The following is a 20,600-nucleotide window of genomic DNA, read 5'->3' as shown; positions in this document are numbered from 1 at the left end:
TACATACTCATTATTCTTATAGCAGTTTTTTTTATTTGTCACATGACTCTACGGAGGTCATGTTGAATTCTTTAATTCTCTTACATCTTCCTTACATCTGATCCATCAACTCAAACATAGTCCGAACACATCTTTTTCTGTTATTTTACAAACGGGAAAAAATGGACTCCCATTAACAGTTGAATCATTTTTAATTGTTTAATGTACTTAATTTGATAATTAAGTGATGAAAAACTGTTAAAATGTAAATGTTGCCTTGAGGTAGCACTGTACCTGTATGGATTCCTACCATGACATTTTTGGTATTATGTATTTAGATATATACTGTTCAACCAATATATGACAGGGTGCAAAACGCATTGATAACTGTTTTAATTTATTCGAACTCATAAGCCGTGAGCCAAAGATTCAGCACCACAACAACATGTTTTCTCAGGACAGATGCGCAAAAGGAGACAGCATTTAAATGCAACACAAATAATCAAACAATGAAATGTGACTCACTGTGTTTTGAGGAGGTTCTGATAGTTTAGTCTGATAGATTGTTGATGTCAAGTTTGCTGACATATGCTGACACTCCTAAACATTAATTCCTGCAGGCTGTTACACAACGATGTCTGAGGGCGATATGAAAAAACTACTACTGCTGTATTTTAAAAATTATAGAGTAAAGTCATTAAAGTGAAAGTGAATTTTAATATTTTTAATTAAAACCATTTAATTTGCAGTCACCAAACAAATGACAAATCAGGTCTACAGCTCTCTGTGACCAATTTTTGAAATACATTTGAGTTTCTAAAACTCAAAGATTCAAGTTTATCTACAAAAGAAAAAATAATTATCTCAAGTAAAGATTATAGGTAAGCAAAACTTTTTAAAGTTTATTTCAAAACTAAAGAGTTTGAGTTGGGCTCAAAAGTAAAAAAGAATCTACTGCAGTGCTATAGCATTTTTGTACAGTGTGAATTGATTCTTACATTTGCCAACTCTAAAAATACATAGCATATACACAAAATTAAAAAATTTAAAAAATTTTGTCAACTAAAATGTGTGTCATAGCCCATGGCTTGGTGCCTTTTCCTCTAAATTTGATGGCTGCTTGTCTTCTTGAGTCTCCATAAGCTCACTATGGATGCCAAATTAAAAAAAAAAAAAGTCTTCAGAGAAAAAAAAGAATTGAATGGTTGTGGCTCCAGACAGATTCTTTTTCTTTGATTGGCCAAAAATGGCTGTTTTGATCCTTGCAGTTTGCAGCCCCCTGCTTAAAAAACCCACCCTAATGCTTATTTGGTCTATTTTATGACAGAAACCTTACACATCTTTTTTACCAACTGGCATCAAAATACATAATATATAGTATTAAGTATTAACTATCACTGCTATAAGGTCTATTTGTGGAATCAACCAGTATGTGACTATGGTAAAATCTTGAGTGGTAATAGATCTTTCATATAGCAGACATTAACTTGTCATAACAGATAAGACAACTCTAAGTCTTATCTGTGTCTACTACACAGGTGACATATGTATTCAGGCAACATAATACAGTGTAACACTGGAAGACTCAATAACTTAAACTTATTTTCTGATTTATCAGAACAGGAAAAGAAAACACTAATTAGGGTTCTGTTCCATTTAGATTACTCTTGTCAGTGAACCAGCATGCACAATACCATGACATGGCACACCTAAATGGAATGCAGCTGTTATGATTGTTAAAGGTCAACCTGACAAGTCAAAATATTGAGCAAAAGGAGTTCAATTTAAATTCTCTACTGAAGTGAACTAAACTTTTTACTGCCGTGAGAACATGTTTGTGTGTGTCTAAAAAAAAGATTAGAAGCAGGAACCATCCATCACTGTAGATACAATAAAATATCATTTAATTCCTGCTGTTCATGGGGGATTTTTCCACAGAGATTTTCCTCAGTTTATTGCTGCTCAGTAATAACTGGCTGAATTACACCACACAGAGACAGATGTTTGATTTATACCATCATTCATTTTAATGCACATCTGCAAACATGTAAAAACATATGTACAAGTCTTAACACTGGAGACATTACAAAAATGTGCTTACAAAATTGGAACCATGCAAATAACTGACATAAGACGTAAAGAGTATAATGAACATCACCCCCAACACACACACATACATACACACACACACACACACAAAGTCATCAGGATAGAAATAAATACACGTTAAAAAGAGGAGCATGTGGATCAATTAGTAACAGTCCCTCAAAAAAATATTCAGCCCGACAATTTTGCACATGATAAAAAATACTTTCAGATGCAAAATATCTTCTTGTTTTGGTCTTAGGATGCTTGCTCTTTCAAACTCAACAGAATATTCTGGACATTTATGACAGGTTGGACATACATGTACAGAAAGGTTGATGCTTTTTCTCAGGAGATGTCAAGCGTGAGGAAACTCTTCATCGAGTCGGAAAATGTCTTATTTGTGATAGTAAAGGGTTATAACTGCTTATTTTTCTAGTTTTAATCAAATCTGCTCTCATCTCTTGCAGACATTAGTACTTTCTCACCACAGTTTAATAGTGCAGGACCACCAAAACCTCAGGCTTTGAAAATGTTACAATTTTATATAACTGTTACATTTTTAAGCAACTACCCCAAATGTGCCAATCATATTTAAAGACTGAATAAAGCAACGAAAAATGTGAGTTATCACATCACAGAAACGAGTTTTTAACATCACAGCCAAATTTAGCAGTAAAAAAAAAAAAAAAAAAAATTCAGGCCTCAAAATCAAAGATGAGCAGTTTTCTCTGCTCTGATAAACTGGGGGTGTGTCCACTCCGCTGTCTCAGTGTCAAACACCACTACGACCTGAAAACCACCTTAAACATGGACACTCCATCCAGCAGCTTTTTTGGACATGTCCAGACATGTTTGAGCCACCAGAGCCAGAGGACAATGACAGAATGTTATTTTTTTCTTCTGTGTCTGGTTGTTGGAACTGAAGTGAGCTGAAGTGAACTGGTGGACTGAAATGGACTTGGAGAGACACTGAAGGTACGTTTGGACCTGACCGTGAGGGAGGGTGAGGGCGGAGGGTGGTGTATATAGTGTTGTTGGACCATGGCTCCGATATGTCACCGAACCATGTTTCAAGTCCCAAAAAATCCTCAACACAGACATCATGAACAACAGTTTAACAGTCTAACTCCACAATTCAGTACTACATAAGTGTCATAAGTGTTTTCAGCAACTATGTTCTACCATGTATAATGTGTTCAGAAGAAAAACTCCCTCTTTCCTTCACACAAACTTTAAAAAGTGCGAATCCACAAATTAACCAATTTCCCTTCATTTGAGCCAATCAGACAGCATCCAATCAAGCTGCAGGAGAACCATGAAGAACTGACATTACGTTACTGAGCTCCAGCTGGAAAAAATGACACCAAAGATCATTTTGTTCACATACAAAAACTATGTGGTCAACAAAAAATGAACTGCAGTTCAGTTACATCCGGAGACGCAACAACTTCCATCTTCATTCAACATTTTAAGTTGCTCAAAGAACAGTAAGTTGAGCCTCTGTCGTCATATTTGGTGAAAAGTGTATTACGGCTTTTTAAGGATTTGAAACTCAAAGTTTAGGATTTGATTGGAACTTAAGTGCAAAGACTTGAGGCAAACTCAAATATGGCTAATTCTGACAATATGCAATGACATTTCTGATCAGTTAAGAGATGTTGAGAAATTTTCATCTTGACACAATTTATCAGAATATCCTTTTCAGTTGTAATGAAAGAGCACTTCTGACACCCCCCAAAAATGTGTTCTATGAGCAGCTTATTAACACATTTTAAAAGCACTGTATCGTTACATACTGTTAAAAGTAAACAGAGCTTCCACACACACACAAACAAACACACACACACACACACACGACTCTCAACAATATTAAAGACTACATTTCAATAGTGTGTTTTGACTCGTACTGTCAGAGATTTGATTTGATCTCCAGTTGCAGAAAAACCAGACAGGGGAAAAAAAATCAAGAGTTCTTAATGCCCCATCCAATTTCTAAGGAGTGTCTATAAAACATGATTTTAAAAAAATCATACATTACAGTGGCCCAAAAATGGTGTATGTTGCCATTCTGGGCATGTATATGAAGGGCTATAATCAAAAATCCTGCATTTTGTACAGGATGAGATGACTGAGTGAGTTACAATGACCTCTGTTTCATCCTCGTTCATATTGAAAAGCATTTCATCACAGATCTACACAGTGCCTTCATATGAGTATGGATTTATAATTCCATGAGCCAAAGTATCAACATATTTTGAGCTTTTAAACATCTTTCTATGATTCCTTCTTTTCTGTTTCCACACTGATCTACAGGTTACAAGCTTGTGACTGGATATTACGGCAGTTTACACATTTACATTCAAATTATAATCTGGGTTTAATCAAGCCAAGTCCCGTCTGCTGTGCACACCCCAAGATTAAATAATAAGAGGTGGGCTGTGCTGGTGTTCACACTGAACATTATCAGGTTCAACCAAAGCTGAATCTAAACCATAAAGCCTGGACAAGTTTAACCCCTGACTCCAAGTTAAAAAAGCTTTTATTTCCTTCTAAACAACCCACTGCCGGCCTGTTTCCACTGAAACAGGATTTGAGATTAGAACAACAACTTGTTCAGTCTTGCTGTTTCAGCTTAATTATCACTCAGCTCTAAAGCTTTTGCTACAGAAGCTAACAGATAAAAGGGAAAAGAGTAAAGAGTGGGGGGGATCAAGCTGGGAAGCCTTTTAAAACTCTGCATTACATTCTCTTCATCTTCATTTCTCTTTCCTTCATATTCCATCAGATGCTGCTGGCTAATTAGTAAAATAAGAGATAAGGGAGTCAACCAGTTCAACAGCTGAATCCAAGAGCCTCAAACAGATTCTTGCCCTCAGCTGGCGCATTTTGCTTAAGTAAAAATACTAGAACATTTTTTTAGTCCTTGTACACATCTGCTGCTTCAGGCCACTGCCAAATTTCCTGCCTTACAGCCAAAATATCTGATGTTATACTAGCAGTTTGTAGCTGACATAACAGTAACTGCCTGTCTATGACTGACACAATGCTAACAAACCGTTTGTGTCTGACATAATGCTAACCAGCTGTTCGTACCTGACATAATGCTGACTGGCTATCTGTCACTGACATGATGCTAACTAGCTGTTTGTAGCTGATATAAATGGCAATATGCATAATTAATGTTACATTACTGAGCTCCATCTGGACAAATTTATACCAAAGATACTTTTGTTCAAAATAAACAAAAAATGCGCAGTGGTCAACAAAAACACTAAGTGGGATACAAAACGTGTGAGTTGAAAACTACAGACAGTGACAACAAGCTTCAACTTCGTTTTGATATTTGAAGTTGCAGAATGGCAAGTCAAGGCTAATATTAACATAGTTAGCTCATGCTGAGCTAACTTCAGCTTAACAGCTAAGTAACTTTGTAAATCAGTGAGACTTGAAATTCACTGTTACATTATGACTTCTTTAGGACTACAGACTTAAAGTTTAGAACTTCAGAACTTGATTTAGGACTCCCCTCTTTCGACTTGGTACCTGACTCGGGACTTGAGTGCAAAGACTTGAGACTTACTTGTAACTTGCAAAACAATGACTTGGTCCCACATCTGGAATCTACTATAGAGCTACAAGTTAAAGAAAAAAAAGGTCAGAAAAAAATGTTCAGTGTGAAAAGCAGCACAGTTCACCCTGATGGTCCTTGCCCTTCTTTCAATAGTATTATATGACTTTATTAGGAAATCCTCCTCATTTCCAATCGGACAAAAGGCATTTTTGAGACATTATGCTCAAGAAATAATGATTTTAGAAAGTTACTGATACAATATTCAACAGGCAAGGCCCATCACTTCATATTTATTTTACCCAGACAGAAGATACACCCAGAAATACTGTTTCCTGTTTCACATCATCAAACAGATAAGGCATACATGTTTCTTACATTAAAAATGTTCAACTTCTAAAAATAAAAAAACCTTAAAGAATAAACATGCACTATTGCTCCACCCAACATTTGCTCAATCTGACTACATACGTGGTTGCAGTGGGATTTTTGTTAAATTCCTGGCTCCGTTGTAAAACATTTCTGGTCTGTTTTTATGACAAACTAAATTCGGTAGTGTTGGATTAATGTGTTTATCTCTCCCTCAGATGTTCAGCGCAAACATCGTTATCTGTGTCCATGGGAGAGATGGCTGTGAGAGGAGCCTTTTTTCCCAAAATGCATCAAGGAACAGGTGGCATCTCCTCCACACTTCCATGGAGGAACAGTTCAGCACGTCCTTAAATGGTTCACGGCAGTCCCCACTGACCAAACATCAGACACAGAGTTAAAAGCAGTATGCTAGGTTTTTCCTCAACACGTCCTTCCAGGCTCTTCATTCAAGTCCTCCCATGATACATGTTTGACATGACAATGTTTTTTTAATGTTTAAACTCCTACCTACCACATCTGAGCAGAGACGGCAGGAGAAAGAGTGAACAGGTTAGGAGTTATCCTGCAGCTCTTTGGCCTTGATCAGGATGGTGTGCACATCTGAGATCGGGTAATCCTGAGAGGAACATCAGTAAAGACAAAATATATACATATATATATAACTCTGTGTGAGTTAGTTCTGGTAAGAGCATCAGCTGTACTATGTGTCTATATAAGAAGCCCTGAGGTTTCCCTGGCTACGTTGCACCAACAAGGATTCACTTTTAAAGCTGATTAAATCATGAAATAACTTTAAATTCTGGTCTGATTCAAAATGTGATCTGGTATGACATTTAAATGGAATTTAAAAGGAAGTTGAACTTGGCTGCCTTTTTGAGATGGATTAGGAAAAATAATCAAGTTCCTCAAAGAAAGTTATGGGACAAACTCAACCCAGTTGACATCTATAATGCATGTTTTCTTTCCTTTACTCAACACAGTATGTCAGTTGTTGCCAGGAAGTCTTTTTACCTTATTGCGCTGTTGCCTATTTTTTAAATCCTCCACTATTTCACCATATTGCTCCATTAATTTGCTCAATGAGTTTTTCTCAAAGGAGGAGAAATTAGAGCCTTTCTCTGCTAATCCTTCAAGAGTAGGCTAACTATTTTGTAGCCAGCTAACAAACAATATGATGTATTATCTAGTTAACTATCTAGCAAACAATGCAATGTTTTTGTTAACTTTTAAACAAACTAGCAAATAATGTAACATTCTGTTAACTTTTTTGACTAACTAGCACACAATTCAATGTTATGGTAACTTTTTAGCTAACAAGTAAAAAAGGTAATGTTTTCATCAACTTATATCTTGGTTAATCCAGGGGTCTGCAACCTGTGGCTCTGGAGCCACATGTGGCTGTCTTGCCCGTCTTCAGTGGCTCTCCATGGTGTAGACAAAAATTATAAAGAAAGGAATAACAGATATGTTTTTAATGTTTTCATTGTCATTTGTCATTGCTGTAGACCTGAAGTTATTCTTTCATTCTCCACCTGTAAAAATGTGAAGCCTGAACACCAAATAAGAAAAAAACACCACATTTTCGGTTGTCAACTAAAATGACAAACTAAATTTAAATCTAAATTTGCGCTTGGTTAGCCTTGAGTCTCCTGAGGCTGGCCATGGATACCACATCCAGAAAAAAAACCCAATTTAATAGTTGCTGCTTAGGCCAAAAATGGCTGTTTTGAGAGCAGTGTTGTTTTCGTTAACGATGACGATGACTAAATGATTTCGTTAACGCACCTTTTTTCATGACTAAAATGAGATGGTGACGAGCTAAACATAACTCTTTGATGACGAAAATATGACGAGACGTATCTTTTTTTTTCTTTGACAAGAGGAGACAAGATGAAAATGTTAGTGGGTTGGCTTTAGGACTATCAAAATGCATGGCATTTCCTCCAACTGTACGTGCAATCAATCTGCCAAATGCTGAAGATATCAGCAATGTACCTGCATCCCGTCCTTGTTTGGTCACACCCACCACCGGGCATACACAGTCCACACCGGGACAATCACACACACAGTTCATGGACCATGGCGGCAACGTCAGCACAAGGGCTTGGTGGGCGGAAAAGACGTGATGACTTATGGATATACTTTACACATAATCCAGCAGAAAATAAAACGGATGGGCTAGCGCTATCAAACTGGTAAGGAATGTGGTTATTATACAAAAGTGTTAAGAGAGTTAACTGTTGCTTTATGAATTGCAACACAACCTGTCAACCTCAATTACAATTTCCTATATCTGTATTAATTTAGGGCGGCACGGTGGTGCAGTGGTTAGCACTGCGGCCTCACAGCAAGAAGGTCCTGAGTTCGATCGCCCAGCTGGCTGGGGCGAGGCCTTTCTGTGCAGAGTTTGCATGTTCTCCCCTTGTCTCCGTGGGTTCTCTCCGGGTTCTCCGGCTTCCTCCCACAGTCCAAAGACATGTATGCTAGGTTAATTGATGAGTCTAAATTGCCCGTAGGTGTGAATGTGAGTGTGAGTGCTGGTCTGTCTATGTGTCAGCCCTGTGATGAACTGGCGACTTGTCCAGGGTGAACCCCGCCTCTCCCCCAATGTCAGCTGGGATAGGCTCCAGCAGCCCGCGACCCTTACGGAATAAGCGGTTACAGAAAATGGATGGATTGATGGATGTATTAATTTAATGTTTTAAAGTCATTATTTTTTCGCTTTTAGTTTTCATCGACTAAAACTATCAAGGATAGAAATGACTAAAATGTGACTAAAACTAATAAGCATTTCCAAATGACTAAGACTAAATCAAAAATGGCTGCCAAAATCAACACTGTTTGAGAGAAAATGATGCAGACCTCTGTAGTTAGCAAACAATATAACATTTTAATTTTTTAACTAACTAGCAGACAATGTGAAACTTGGTTTTACTTAATGAAGATTAGTTTTAATTGTGCAACAGAGCTGTTTAATTGTAAATATGGATTAACTCATTTTAAACCTAGTGTTGTTCAACTCTAAGTAAATTAATCTTTGTTGGTGCATCCCAGTCCCTGTGTATTATCAGAAGTCTTACCTGCAGTAATCTCATATTGACTGTGAAGTCTCCTGCCAGTAAGTTATCTCGGATGAGTCTGTGAACAGAGGTGGTCAACAGAAAAATGATTGACATGAAGGGTCAGAGATATTAATGATGTGTGACAAAAGGGAGGACAAAAGGCTCACATGAGCATGGCGCAGCAGACCAGGATGAGGAAGTGGAATCTGTCCTGGTCAGAAAACAGGGTGTCCCAAATACGGATGACATCTGGCAGGAGGAACTCCTGAGATAACAACAAGGTCAGCCAGCGGAATGTAAAATACTGGGGTTTGATGTTCTGCTCCTCCTGATTGGACAGAGGAAAACGAGGGAAAAACAGGAAATGGCAAAATCAGTGTGGTGTTGTTTTTAATGTTCCCAATAAATGCAAGGATTTATATTGGAGCTGAAATGATCAGTGATCAGCAGTGGTTTGGATGCTTAATGATTTGACTGGGAACATTACCAGCTTGAGATAGAGCTCCAGGTCTTTGTCTTTGAGCATAGAGTACACACTCTCCATCTTGTAGGTGATGCCACACTGAGAATCATCCAGGCTCTTGATGAAGTTATCTCTGTTCTCTGACATCAGGTTGGTGAAACAGAAGAATGTATCTGCTTCAGCGTGCTCTGAACAACAAAAAAAAAAGGTACAGATTTACTTCCTATGTGTGAAACGTTCACATGTTCCATTCAAATATTACCCACCTTTCCACTGACTGTTGGGATCTGTGGCGAAGGTGTAGTAAATTGGCCCAACTATCTCATTCATGCCCTGGACATATGCAATCCCGGGGTTGAGTTTGGCATAGATGAAGAGGATCCGCTCTACCACTTCCCAGTGTGCTTCACTCCCACTGGGCAGCACCTCATATTCGTTAGATGGATACAGGTTCAATGCCTTCCCAGGTGAGCTGACCTGAGAGGAGAGATGTTGATGACATGCAGGTACAGGTAAACAGGTCCATTAATAACAGGTATCAAATCACAATACAGGCGTTCACAAACAGCCCATCACAACAGACATGGTTTTTAAAACAACCCATCACAACACAAGTAGGTTTTAAAACAGCCAATCACAACACAGGCAGATTTTACTATAACCACTCACAGATGGATTTAAAAAAGACAAATATGCAGTGTTATTCAGATTGTTTTGTCAAATCTCTGCCTGTAAAGTAATTGTGCTGCACTAATTATCAGTCTATGTGTTCTCTTATGTGTCAATGTATGAAACTGTCACAATGATAATTGGCTGGTTAAAATTTATGTAACTGTGTACAGTCTTGTGTATCGTCTTAAGGACGGGTTCAATGAACAGCAATTTCAGGATATTCAGGACAATGGTTGTAAAGTCTGGGACAGATGAAAGTTGAATTAGGGACAGTTGTGGGACACTGAGGAACAAAGTTCATTTTAAGCCCTGGTTACCACAGCGTGGCTTCATAGTAAAAGAGTGCGGGTACAAGAATAGCCTGTCTGCAGCCCAGACCTGTTTCCCACCTGTTCAACATTCCACTAACTCACATGTGCACTTAATGTGATGGACAAGTTGCAACTGAGCTTAAAGTGAGTGAACATTAACTTTAACTAGCTGGATTCCTCTGGACAAACCCTCTACATGTGAGTGCATGCTAAGCTTGTAGCTTTAACCATAACCCATACTGCACTGAACACACACAGACACACATTGACAGTCACTTACATTGGTGACTCCACTGCGGTTGCGGTTTACAGTCTGCGCTTTCAGGGTGGTTTGTTCGACTCTTCGACGAAGTGTCTCATAATCATTCTGAGGATCCAAGATAAGTTGACAAGGATATTCTGTAGGACGCTGGAAGAAGGCCATGTCTGGGTACAGCCGCCTGCAAACATGAGGAAAAACGATCCTGTCAGATTTTATCTGACGTGTCAACTGCTTCACATAAGCTTTTGTTAGATGTTTGGAGGATGGGGGATCTGATCCCTTTAAAAGAAGCACTGTGTTTCTTCTTATATACTCACTGTCGTCCTTTTCACACTCAGATATTGTACTATCAAAAATCAAACGAACAGATGTAGAATAGTTCTTTAAAGTCATACCTTACATCCTTGTCAATTTGTAGTAGAATTTCATTATCTTTGAAGTAGGTATTCCACCGGCTGTCTGGGTTTGGATTTAGAGGCTGAAAGAGGAAAACAAAGACATGGAAGCTCACTTGGTTGGCTTTATTTAGCTGACTGCCTCAGGTTAAGCAGTGAAAAAAGAAAATTTGAGCAACACTGACACACTGATTGATGAATTTATTCAGCTATGAAACATGATGGCAAGTGTTTGGCCTCCAGCAGGAAAAGTATCTTAATTTAAAGCTCAGGTAGGTAATGAATTTTAGGAGTATAAATCAAATGCACTGACAAAAAAAGAGAAAAAGTCTGGTATCTGTAGCTCTCACAGTCCTGTAATAAGCCCAGCCAATCATTTCATTGGGCCTGAACGATATGAATGGATGGCCTACCCGCCTATCTACCTATATACCTGCTTCACTGCCAGAGTTCGGGGCGTTACTTTAAATATATACTTCAATAAAGTTATTAATTACTTGTTAAAAAAAATGTAATCAGTAATGTAATCCAAGTATCACAATATTAAAGTAATATGACTGGATTATGTTCTGTTACTTTTGGATTAACTCAATATAAAATATGATGAAATTATTTAACCTAATACAATGTTTTTAGGGCTGCAACTAATGATTATCTGCATCATTGAAGAACCAGTTGATTATTTTCTCAAGTGATCAATTAGTCATTTGGTCCATGAAAGGTCAGGAAAAGGTGAAAAATGTTGATCAAAGTCCAAGATGATGTCCTCAAATGTCTTGTTTTGTCCACAACCCAAAGATAACCCGTTTACTGTCAGAGAGGAATAAAGAGATAAGAAAGTGTTCCCATTTAGGAAGCTGAAATCAGAGCATTTGGACTTTTTTTTAATTAAAAAATGACTCTAAACAATTACCTGATTATCATAATAGATGCTGAATAATTTTATAGTCGATTAATAAAAGATGAATCGTTGCAGCTCTTAGTGTTTTATGTTGCTTGTTAGGTTTATTAGTTTGTCCAGCTGTTCCTTCTTTTGTTGTGCATAATTTATTGATTTAAAAAGAAAAAATGTTAAAATTTCCACCCAGCGAAGCATTTTTTCACTAGAGGCCATGATAATGAATTGGCAGCTGTGTGTCGACTGTGCATGGTAGGACATAGTTCTTTATTAAAAACTGTACTGTAATCTGATTACATCTTTATCTGTAAGTGTAATGGACTACATGTGATCCGTAACTCCTCAAGTTTGCTCATTGCAAATGACCGCAGTCTCCCACACAGCTAGGCAGATATATTACCAAAGATATAGCAAACTAGTTGCACAAGAATGGCAGAGAAAGCTAACAGTGCTATCATGCTAGCTTGACAGCTTTGAGTACTAAACAACAGCCATGTTGTTTATTCTGATTATGTTCAGTGTTTTCTTTCATGTTAATGAGACACGAGGTAACTGGATACAGTTAGTGACTCGTCCTCCAGCAGCAGTCAGGCAGTGTGTGTTCATTTGTTTTGGGGGAGTAGCTTTGGAAGGAGGCCTGAACGGAGGTGGTGGAATTTTATCAGATGAATATCTCCCAGTCAAACAGGACCTAAAATAATGTGCTTAAGAAACTGAGGACAAAAAGTCAAAGTTGAAGAGTTGAAGTAACATAGTGACCTGAAAAACACACACACTGTTTACTGTTGCACTGTCAGAAATACAGATATGTTTACCCAAAGAGAACATTAAACAGTTAGTGCTGCCAAATGTAAGTTTGAACTTTTACTATTAAAACATGACTGGTCCACAATCTGCTCCTCCTGCTCTGTGTGTTAGTTAGAGCTGAATGTTTATCATTAATGAAAATCAGCTGTAGTTCAGTCATACGTGCTTCATTAATGTTGCACAGCTAAAGAATGTCATGTAATCACCAGTCTGTGCTTTTCTAATAGATAAACTCCTACATGGACGGCCTGGTGCTTCTTGTTTCTGTAGAGAAGACTCACTGAGGTACATTACTTCACACAGCATGTAGCTTCGTTGTATCAGGCCTCATTTCAGCTGAACACCGCTGTGGAAAAAAAAAGAGCGCCAGGACAAAAGAAACTTGACTCACATGATCCTCCATCGTCACATCTTCCCTGGAGAGCCCCAAGTTGGCTTTGGCAATACCAGGCTGGATGATCATTTCTTTTAGGAACTGGGAGTACACCTCCCTATGAGAGACAATAGGAGATTCTTATGTTCATATCAAGACTTATACTGGAAAAAACACTCATCTTTAATACTCTAAGGTTGAGACAACTGACCCTTCTTAAAGTACTTCATTATGATGCTGTTTTTTTAAACACATTTTTCCTTTTTCAAAAAACTCATGGTTCTGCGATTGTGATTTTGCACTTGGCTATATTGTGATTTCAATTTGTTTGTGATAAACTGTGCAGCTCTAGTGCTAATGTTAGCAAAATGCTCACTAACTAGCTAGCTAATCTATATCAATCCTTCCTCATCTTCCATAGCTTGTTAGCTGAAATGGGATGAGTGAAAAGGGGCGGTACTAAGGAAGGATCAATTAGTTGATTAATCGATTGACAGAAAATGAATCACCATGCATTTTAAAAAAATCAAGTAATTTTACAGAAAAATTTCAAGCAAAATCAGAAAACATTCTTTGTTTTCAGCTTCTAAATTCAGAGACTTTGTAGTTTTTTTTGGGGGGGGGGGGGGGGGGGGTTATTGTTGGCATCCTTCATTACAGGCCAAATTAGCAACAAAGCATAATTACGATAACATCTTGTCATAGTGTTTTTCTCTAAAAACAGTGGTGAAATCAGACTTCCTCTGTTGTGTTGAGGGTTGGGTATTGTTCAAATTTCAAAAGGGTTACAGCAGCAATAGCTTGCCTTCAGTACAGTAAAATCCATTTTAGCTAAATGAAAATTACACGTGATTACACATTATGGTATAAATCGTTTACACACTCAAAGCAGTTGCATAACATTAAAACATAAACCTATTTACCACAGTGTAGTTAAACTTCAGTTTTATGATGCTGCACCTCGGCATTTTTCCACTCAAAGCAGTTTTACAACATAAAAAATGAATCACAACTTAAAGATTTACTCCTGAGATACTGAAATGTAGTGTAGGATAACAAGACGTTTTTCTGATTCTTGATTATATTAAAGCAATTCAGTCTGTGCCACAAAAGTATCAACATTCACTGCCCTGCTCCAGTTGTGTCCAATATAAAGAAGGAAAATGGAGGAAACAATAGTAAAGGTGGTTTGTTCCCAGCAAATGTCACCATAATATACTGCTATAATAAACAGCCTGAAGCCTGGTGAGTCACAGCTGACATGGGAAGTTTCTTTCTAATTTAGTCAGCTAACAACATTAGCTAATGTCATCAGCTGTGCTGATTGATAGCAGCTGATTTTGTGCCAAATGACACCAAAAAAAGAATCTCCAAATAAAAATAGAGCAGTGTGGCTCAGGTCTTCAACTCTTCAATCTGTCCAACATGTCTCCTTACCTCTGCTTCTTGAGGAAAGACTCCCATAATGTCTGATCAAGAGGTAGATAATTGAGAAGGATCTGAAAACAGAGTAAAATCACAAGTCAGGAACACAGATCACATTTTGTTCACAGTCTTATGGAAAGTTACGCCCCAAATTTTCCAGAACCATCTTCAATCCTCCTGGACTCGGCAGCAAGGCCATCATTACCATCTCATGTAATCTGATGTTCCTACCCACTGAACTTTATTTTAAACTCTGCTCGACATCCCAAAGCGTTCAGACACCAAACATACAAGGCTGAATTTTAGAGAGCGTGTGTAAAATGATGTCACAGTGCAGCCAGAAAGAACCCTAGGAGTTTGTCTTTGAAGTTTTCACTCTTATATCACATAAACCTCGGTGAAGTGTTGGAAAAAGTAGAAACAAAAAATATGTGGTGTCAGAATGTGGAAAAATGTTAATGTCACTTTAAAACTCCATGAATCTTGAGAGAAGGATATTGTGTGAAAAGAAGATGTGTAGTGTACTGGATGTTATTAGTTAGTAGAAGACACAGAGTCCTCGACAGCCTGCGCCTTACATGCAGCTCAGTCACCATCAATGTGTGTGTGTGTGTGTGTGTGTGTGTGGGTGGACGAAAGGCTTTCAAACACTCTCTAACTACCTAGACTGAAAAAGTGCTAATTATACTAAAAGAAGGAGCTGCTATGTGGTCCCTTTTTTTTGTTTCTGAACTCATTAGCTAGCTCATTAGTGATTTCAGATTAAGTTTGGCACATTTTTGCCCTTATCCAAGAACCAAATCACATAAACAGATCTGAACTTTGAACTTTTCACTTTCTCAACAGGGAAAAACATACTTGTTTTACGTACCAATTATAAAGTAATATAACACACAGTCTGCAATTTGTAAAACAGAGGAGGAGATATCTTTATAGACAAAATTTTCAGCCTTTTTCTTTGAACCAACTGTGTCTAATACAGTAATGAGGCTGTGTCTGGCTGAGTCTGGTTTTAGGTGAGACCTCCATTTTCACTCCACTTCCAAAGTTAGTGGCTAGTATATTATCACGGCTGTGTGTCTCACCCTCTATTAGTGACTTTTTTGTGCATTTTTTTGGCAAAAATATCCCTGCAATAATCACATCTCTCTCTCACACACACACACACACACACACACACACACACACACACACACACACACACACACACACACACACACACACACACAGCACGCAGAAGTCCATCCAGTTCACTCTGTCAGCTCAGCTGATCACTGCTCAAAGCACAACAATATCGGTTAAATCTTAAGACTGGAAGTGCAGCTCAACACCAGGATATAAAATACAATATAGACCTACAGATGTTTTCTACGATTCTGTTCAAATGAACTGTTAAAATATGAAGAGAAAAGAGGGAGAGAATAATAGAAAAAGCAACAGCAACTCGATGTCTGAGCAGAAATTACTTTTGCATTTCCTTCAGACATGACAACATGCTCTCTGACAGAGATTTGTGGCAGAATCAGTAAATCTACCCCTCAGTCTTTTGTCTTAGAAGCTCAGAAGAGTTTTTATTTCAGGTGGCACAGAAAAACAACAATGGCTGGATTTTATTCCTTTGGTTTTTTTTTTCATGGTATCAAATTAGGTATCAGAAATTGAGTAAATTCAATGGTATTGACTACTAAAGTTCTGGTATCATGACATCCCTATTTCCTATAGCAGATCATATTGTAATATCTCAGTGCAAAGGGGGGTTCATATAGTAGTTTGGGGGTGTTGATTTTGCTAATGATCAAGTCTAAGTGGCAGTTTACAACAAGTCTGTGCTGTTAGGTGTGTTTGCTAGAACACTCATGAGAGCAAACCTCAAGGGAGAAAGTCAGAGAGGATAAGAATACACAAATGATCTTGCATGAGGCCTACTGAGTCACACACAAACGTTTACACTACAGAGGCATGGCGACTTACCTTCCAGCAAAGGGCTCGTATGCCTCCTTCAAATGGGATTCCTGAGATGAATAAAGAAAAGGGTGGTCAAATACAGAACGATAAAAGATCTAGGGTATGTTCATCAGTACAAAAGACATCAAAGTGGGAGAATTACCATTGAAGCACAGCTCCCTCAGTGTCTTCAAGTTGATGTTTTCTTCACTCAGGGTTACTTTGAATTCCTGTATCCTGAAAAGAAGAAACGAGACAAGGTTGGAACCTATTTCATTTGTGAATTACTGCACTGAGAGCACATACCAAACAGTGTTTATGCTGCTTTGTAACTACCACTGTTATAATGAAAACCAAAACCAGCACAAATAACAACCACAAACCTCAACTGCAACATTTCTAGTCACGGACACAGATCAGTTTTGCATTCTTGGAATATCCCCACTTGTTCAGCCACAATGGTCAAATGAGCAACACTATTTGTATAATACAGTGTCATAGCTACAACAGAAAAGAATACAGCCTTCAAACAGACCAGAGCGCATCAATGCCTCTTTGACACACAAAAACTGTACATGATGACGATGAAGCTTCATATATACAGGACTTATTGTATGGTAGTTAGATGCATATTTCAGTGTGCATACCAGGTGGTAAAAAGAGTTTCTTTGTTTCTTCTCTCCTTTGTTTAATAAATGACAAGGTCAGTAAAACATATTTTATTTAGTATTAATTTTTTGATGGTCCCCATTTTAATTAAAACATATTTTACCATCAAATCAGTCTTTTTTATTATCCTATTATACAGTTATGAGATTGTTTACTGGGCCTCACACATCTGCTTCAGACCCGCAGCTTATGTACAACACTCCAGAGAAACCAGCTTTGCCTCATTTTCAGCAAAATCCTGTTTATTATCAACATCAAACTTTATTATTAATATGAGTTGTGTAGGGAAATAATATTGGATGGGACATTGGAACAGCCACCATAGCTGATGGAAATCTATCTGGCATGACTCAGGCAGAAATTATATTCATGGACAAAGTAATATACAGGTTTTATTCACATTACGTTATGATGTGTCTGAAGTTTCTTGTGTTTTCCCAAAAGTTGTGGCAACCATCTAACAACCGCTAGCAGGCAGCACACATTATCTTGAATAGACTAGAGTTCTCTCTGTTTGAATATTGTTGGAAACATTTGGGATAATGTACATAAAAAACTCAACAAAATACATTGCATCAGTCTAGCATTTTTCAACATTTTAGTGCATAAATGTACTAAATCATAGCTTTAAATATAATGATTCATGCCAATTTTTTTCACATACTTATGTCATGGCTGGCCACTCTTTTTTAGTAATTTAAATATTAAAGATAATTAATTAATAATTAATTGTTAAATTAAAGAAGGGAAACAAGTACAGGTACACAGCTCAACAAAGTATATAACATTAGTCTAGCATTTTTAGCTATTGTAATACAGATATGTTACATATTAAAGCTTTAAATATGATTAATTTTAGCCCAATAAATAAACAAATAAAAGATTGATTATTTACCCCTCATAATATTATTCCTAGCTTGTGCAGAGTCGGTGTCCACTGTGTTATTTATTAGAAATGCAACAGCCAATTATTGAATATTGTGATATCCCAATAAAAAATGTCTTATTACCATACTGGACAGTGACGATATCTACTGTGATATTATTGTGTTAATTATTTTATTTATAATTTATTTTATAAAAGCACTACTGCTGACTGCTACATTGGTTTTGTTTTACCATTGTACACACATAATTCAAGGATTCAATGCCAAAAACAACTAACTGGAGAGTTTTATATACTGGAGAGTATCTAAAAATCGTGTGAAAATACAAATAATAAAAGAATTGACAATTAATAATTGGTTTCTGATCTTTTTCATTATTAAGCTTGTGGACTGCTAATTAAAGCAGAGAAAATGATAATTGCATGGAAAAAAATATTAACGCAGTCTTTGTAAACTGAGCCGAATGCGTTTTCCAGTTAAGCATGTTCAGGTTAATTCATCATGAGCTAATTTCCTGTCAGGACGACAGTTTAACTGAAAAATAAGTCATATTTGTTTTCACCCCTGCACTGACAGAAACACACAGTCAGCAAAGACAGTTAGCTGGCTGTTAGCTAATTGTTAGCCAGAAGGGCTGAAGGAAGTATGATGTGTCAGCTGATGAGCTAACAGGCTGCTAGCGTAGCTAACTACTTAAAACCATGAAGTTGCTGTAACGAATGAGTTAACTCGTGCAGCGCTCCTGGTAATGTCATTAAATATGGTGTTTTACACCGGGCAACATCATATTAGCATGTACCAATTGTGTGTCTTTGCAACTCTTGCCTCAAAGCTAAACTTAGCTTATGTTTGGTTAGCTGGGCTGCTGTTGCTGCTAGCTTAACACTCAAGTTAACAGCAATTTAGCGGTGAGGATGCTAGCTGCTAACGTTACAATAGATGATGTAGCAGCAGTTTGTCACTGGTCGCGCGCCCCTGTACCCCACACGAAAACAAAGATTTGATGAGTCTCACCTGTTCCTGTACGCTGTAGACATGTCTGAGCAGGCCGGCTGTTCCTTTAACTGCTTCCAAAAAGGAATGAATTATTGGCCAGAGGGAAGTCCTCCTATCACTTCCGTCTTCACAACAACACTGTGGGCAGACACACTCACGCGCGCACACACTGTCAGTGAGTGGGTGCATGTGATGGGATTGTTGCCTTTACAAAATGTGTTCCTGATTTGTTCCCTTACCCAATGACGCACATTTACTCAAGTACTGTACACATTTCAAGTACATAAACTTTAGTCTTTTCTATTCATGCCACTTTATATCTCTAGTCCACTACATCTCAGAGGGAAATACTGTAGGGGAGACCAGGGACAATTGTAACACATTTACTTTGGTTGGGTTGGGGTTGTGAAGGTGTCATTTTGGGCTCTGGTTCATTGAGACAGCATTTCTCACAATTTGCAGTATTTTTTTATTTTATCTTTTATTTTTACAAACCAACTGATTAATATAGAAAATAAATGGCTGATTAATCACTGATGGAAATAGTTGCAGTCCAATACAACCTGGCTCAACCAAATACAGCAGTGAAATGCTGCTTTTACATTAATGCATGAATCATTATAATCTAATGATATCACATTTTAAAATAGTCACAGAGGATATTTTTCTGCATTCAGTACTTTTACTTTTAATGGTTCAGTTTCATGAGACTTAGATACTTTAAGTTAAGTAACATTTTACTGTAGTGAGAACTTCCTTCACCACTGAATACATATAGTTACATATTAGACTGACTTCCTCCAGACAACTAAATAATGTTTAATAGATTTTATATTATTTTATTTATTTATTTATTTATTTATTTTATATTATATTATTTTGAATAAAAAATTGAATCTAAATAGTTTGCTGCTACATTCCTGGGCAGCAGTAGTGGGTGGGTTAGTAAAAGTGGATTATTGTTGAGCCTCTGTGTGTTGTCTGTAGAAAGTGACATACCTACTGACAGCCACTAGAAGGCAGAAAGACTCTGGGTATTTGAATGACATCATTCTGCAGGTCAGTAAATACACAGATGTATGATAAACTTATGAAGACAGAATGTATAAGTGACTTAGTATTTGCATGTATGCACTGCTGTGCACCTGAGACTGAGCATGTTTAGCTTTTTGTTCTTCATTTAGCTCTTAATGTTTAATAATGAGTAATAATACAGACTTGAACTTACAATAGTTTGTGCAAACTGCACAATATTGTACATACAGCATTGTTATTACACTGTTATATATGATTGTAAATTGATGCACATTTTTGTATAGAATTTAATATACATGCTTGTATTTCTATTCATTGTTTATTTTCCATGTATTACAGTTTTAGATTTGTATTGTAGATAAGGCACATGCACATTTACACACTTTTTATTGTA

The 20,600-nt window shown here is 37.3% G+C and overlaps 1 protein-coding gene across 2 annotated transcripts; it reads right to left on the bottom strand.

Annotated features, from left to right (window-relative positions):
- Positions 1 to 5,899: 5,899 nt before the first annotated feature.
- tbc1d13 (TBC1 domain family, member 13) lies at positions 5,900 to 19,336 on the bottom strand. 2 transcript variants are annotated; one of them, XM_084746144.1, is made up of 13 exons: positions 19,190 to 19,336; positions 16,783 to 16,856; positions 16,647 to 16,687; positions 14,688 to 14,749; positions 13,269 to 13,368; positions 11,173 to 11,255; positions 10,796 to 10,955; positions 9,799 to 10,009; positions 9,557 to 9,720; positions 9,237 to 9,397; positions 9,088 to 9,145; positions 6,519 to 6,623; positions 5,900 to 6,378 (listed from the first exon to the last, which is right to left on the bottom strand). In XM_084746144.1, exons 1-12 carry the CDS (start codon positions 19,210 to 19,212, stop codon positions 6,558 to 6,560), a joined length of 1,203 nt encoding a protein of 400 aa, XP_084602270.1. In that variant the 5' UTR covers positions 19,213 to 19,336; the 3' UTR covers positions 5,900 to 6,378; positions 6,519 to 6,557. The 2 variants fall into 2 exon arrangements, with proteins under 2 accessions (XP_084602270.1, XP_084602269.1); XM_084746143.1 differs by having other exon boundaries at positions 5,900 to 6,623.
- Positions 19,337 to 20,600: the final 1,264 nt, after the last annotated feature.

The sequence above is a fragment of the Lutjanus erythropterus genome, chromosome 20 (assembly GCF_056507025.1).
Source record: "Lutjanus erythropterus isolate fLutEry1 chromosome 20, fLutEry1.hap2, whole genome shotgun sequence".
Taxonomy (NCBI): Eukaryota; Metazoa; Chordata; class Actinopteri; order Lutjaniformes; family Lutjanidae; genus Lutjanus; species Lutjanus erythropterus.
This window is presented reverse-complemented; position numbering and strand designations above follow the sequence as displayed.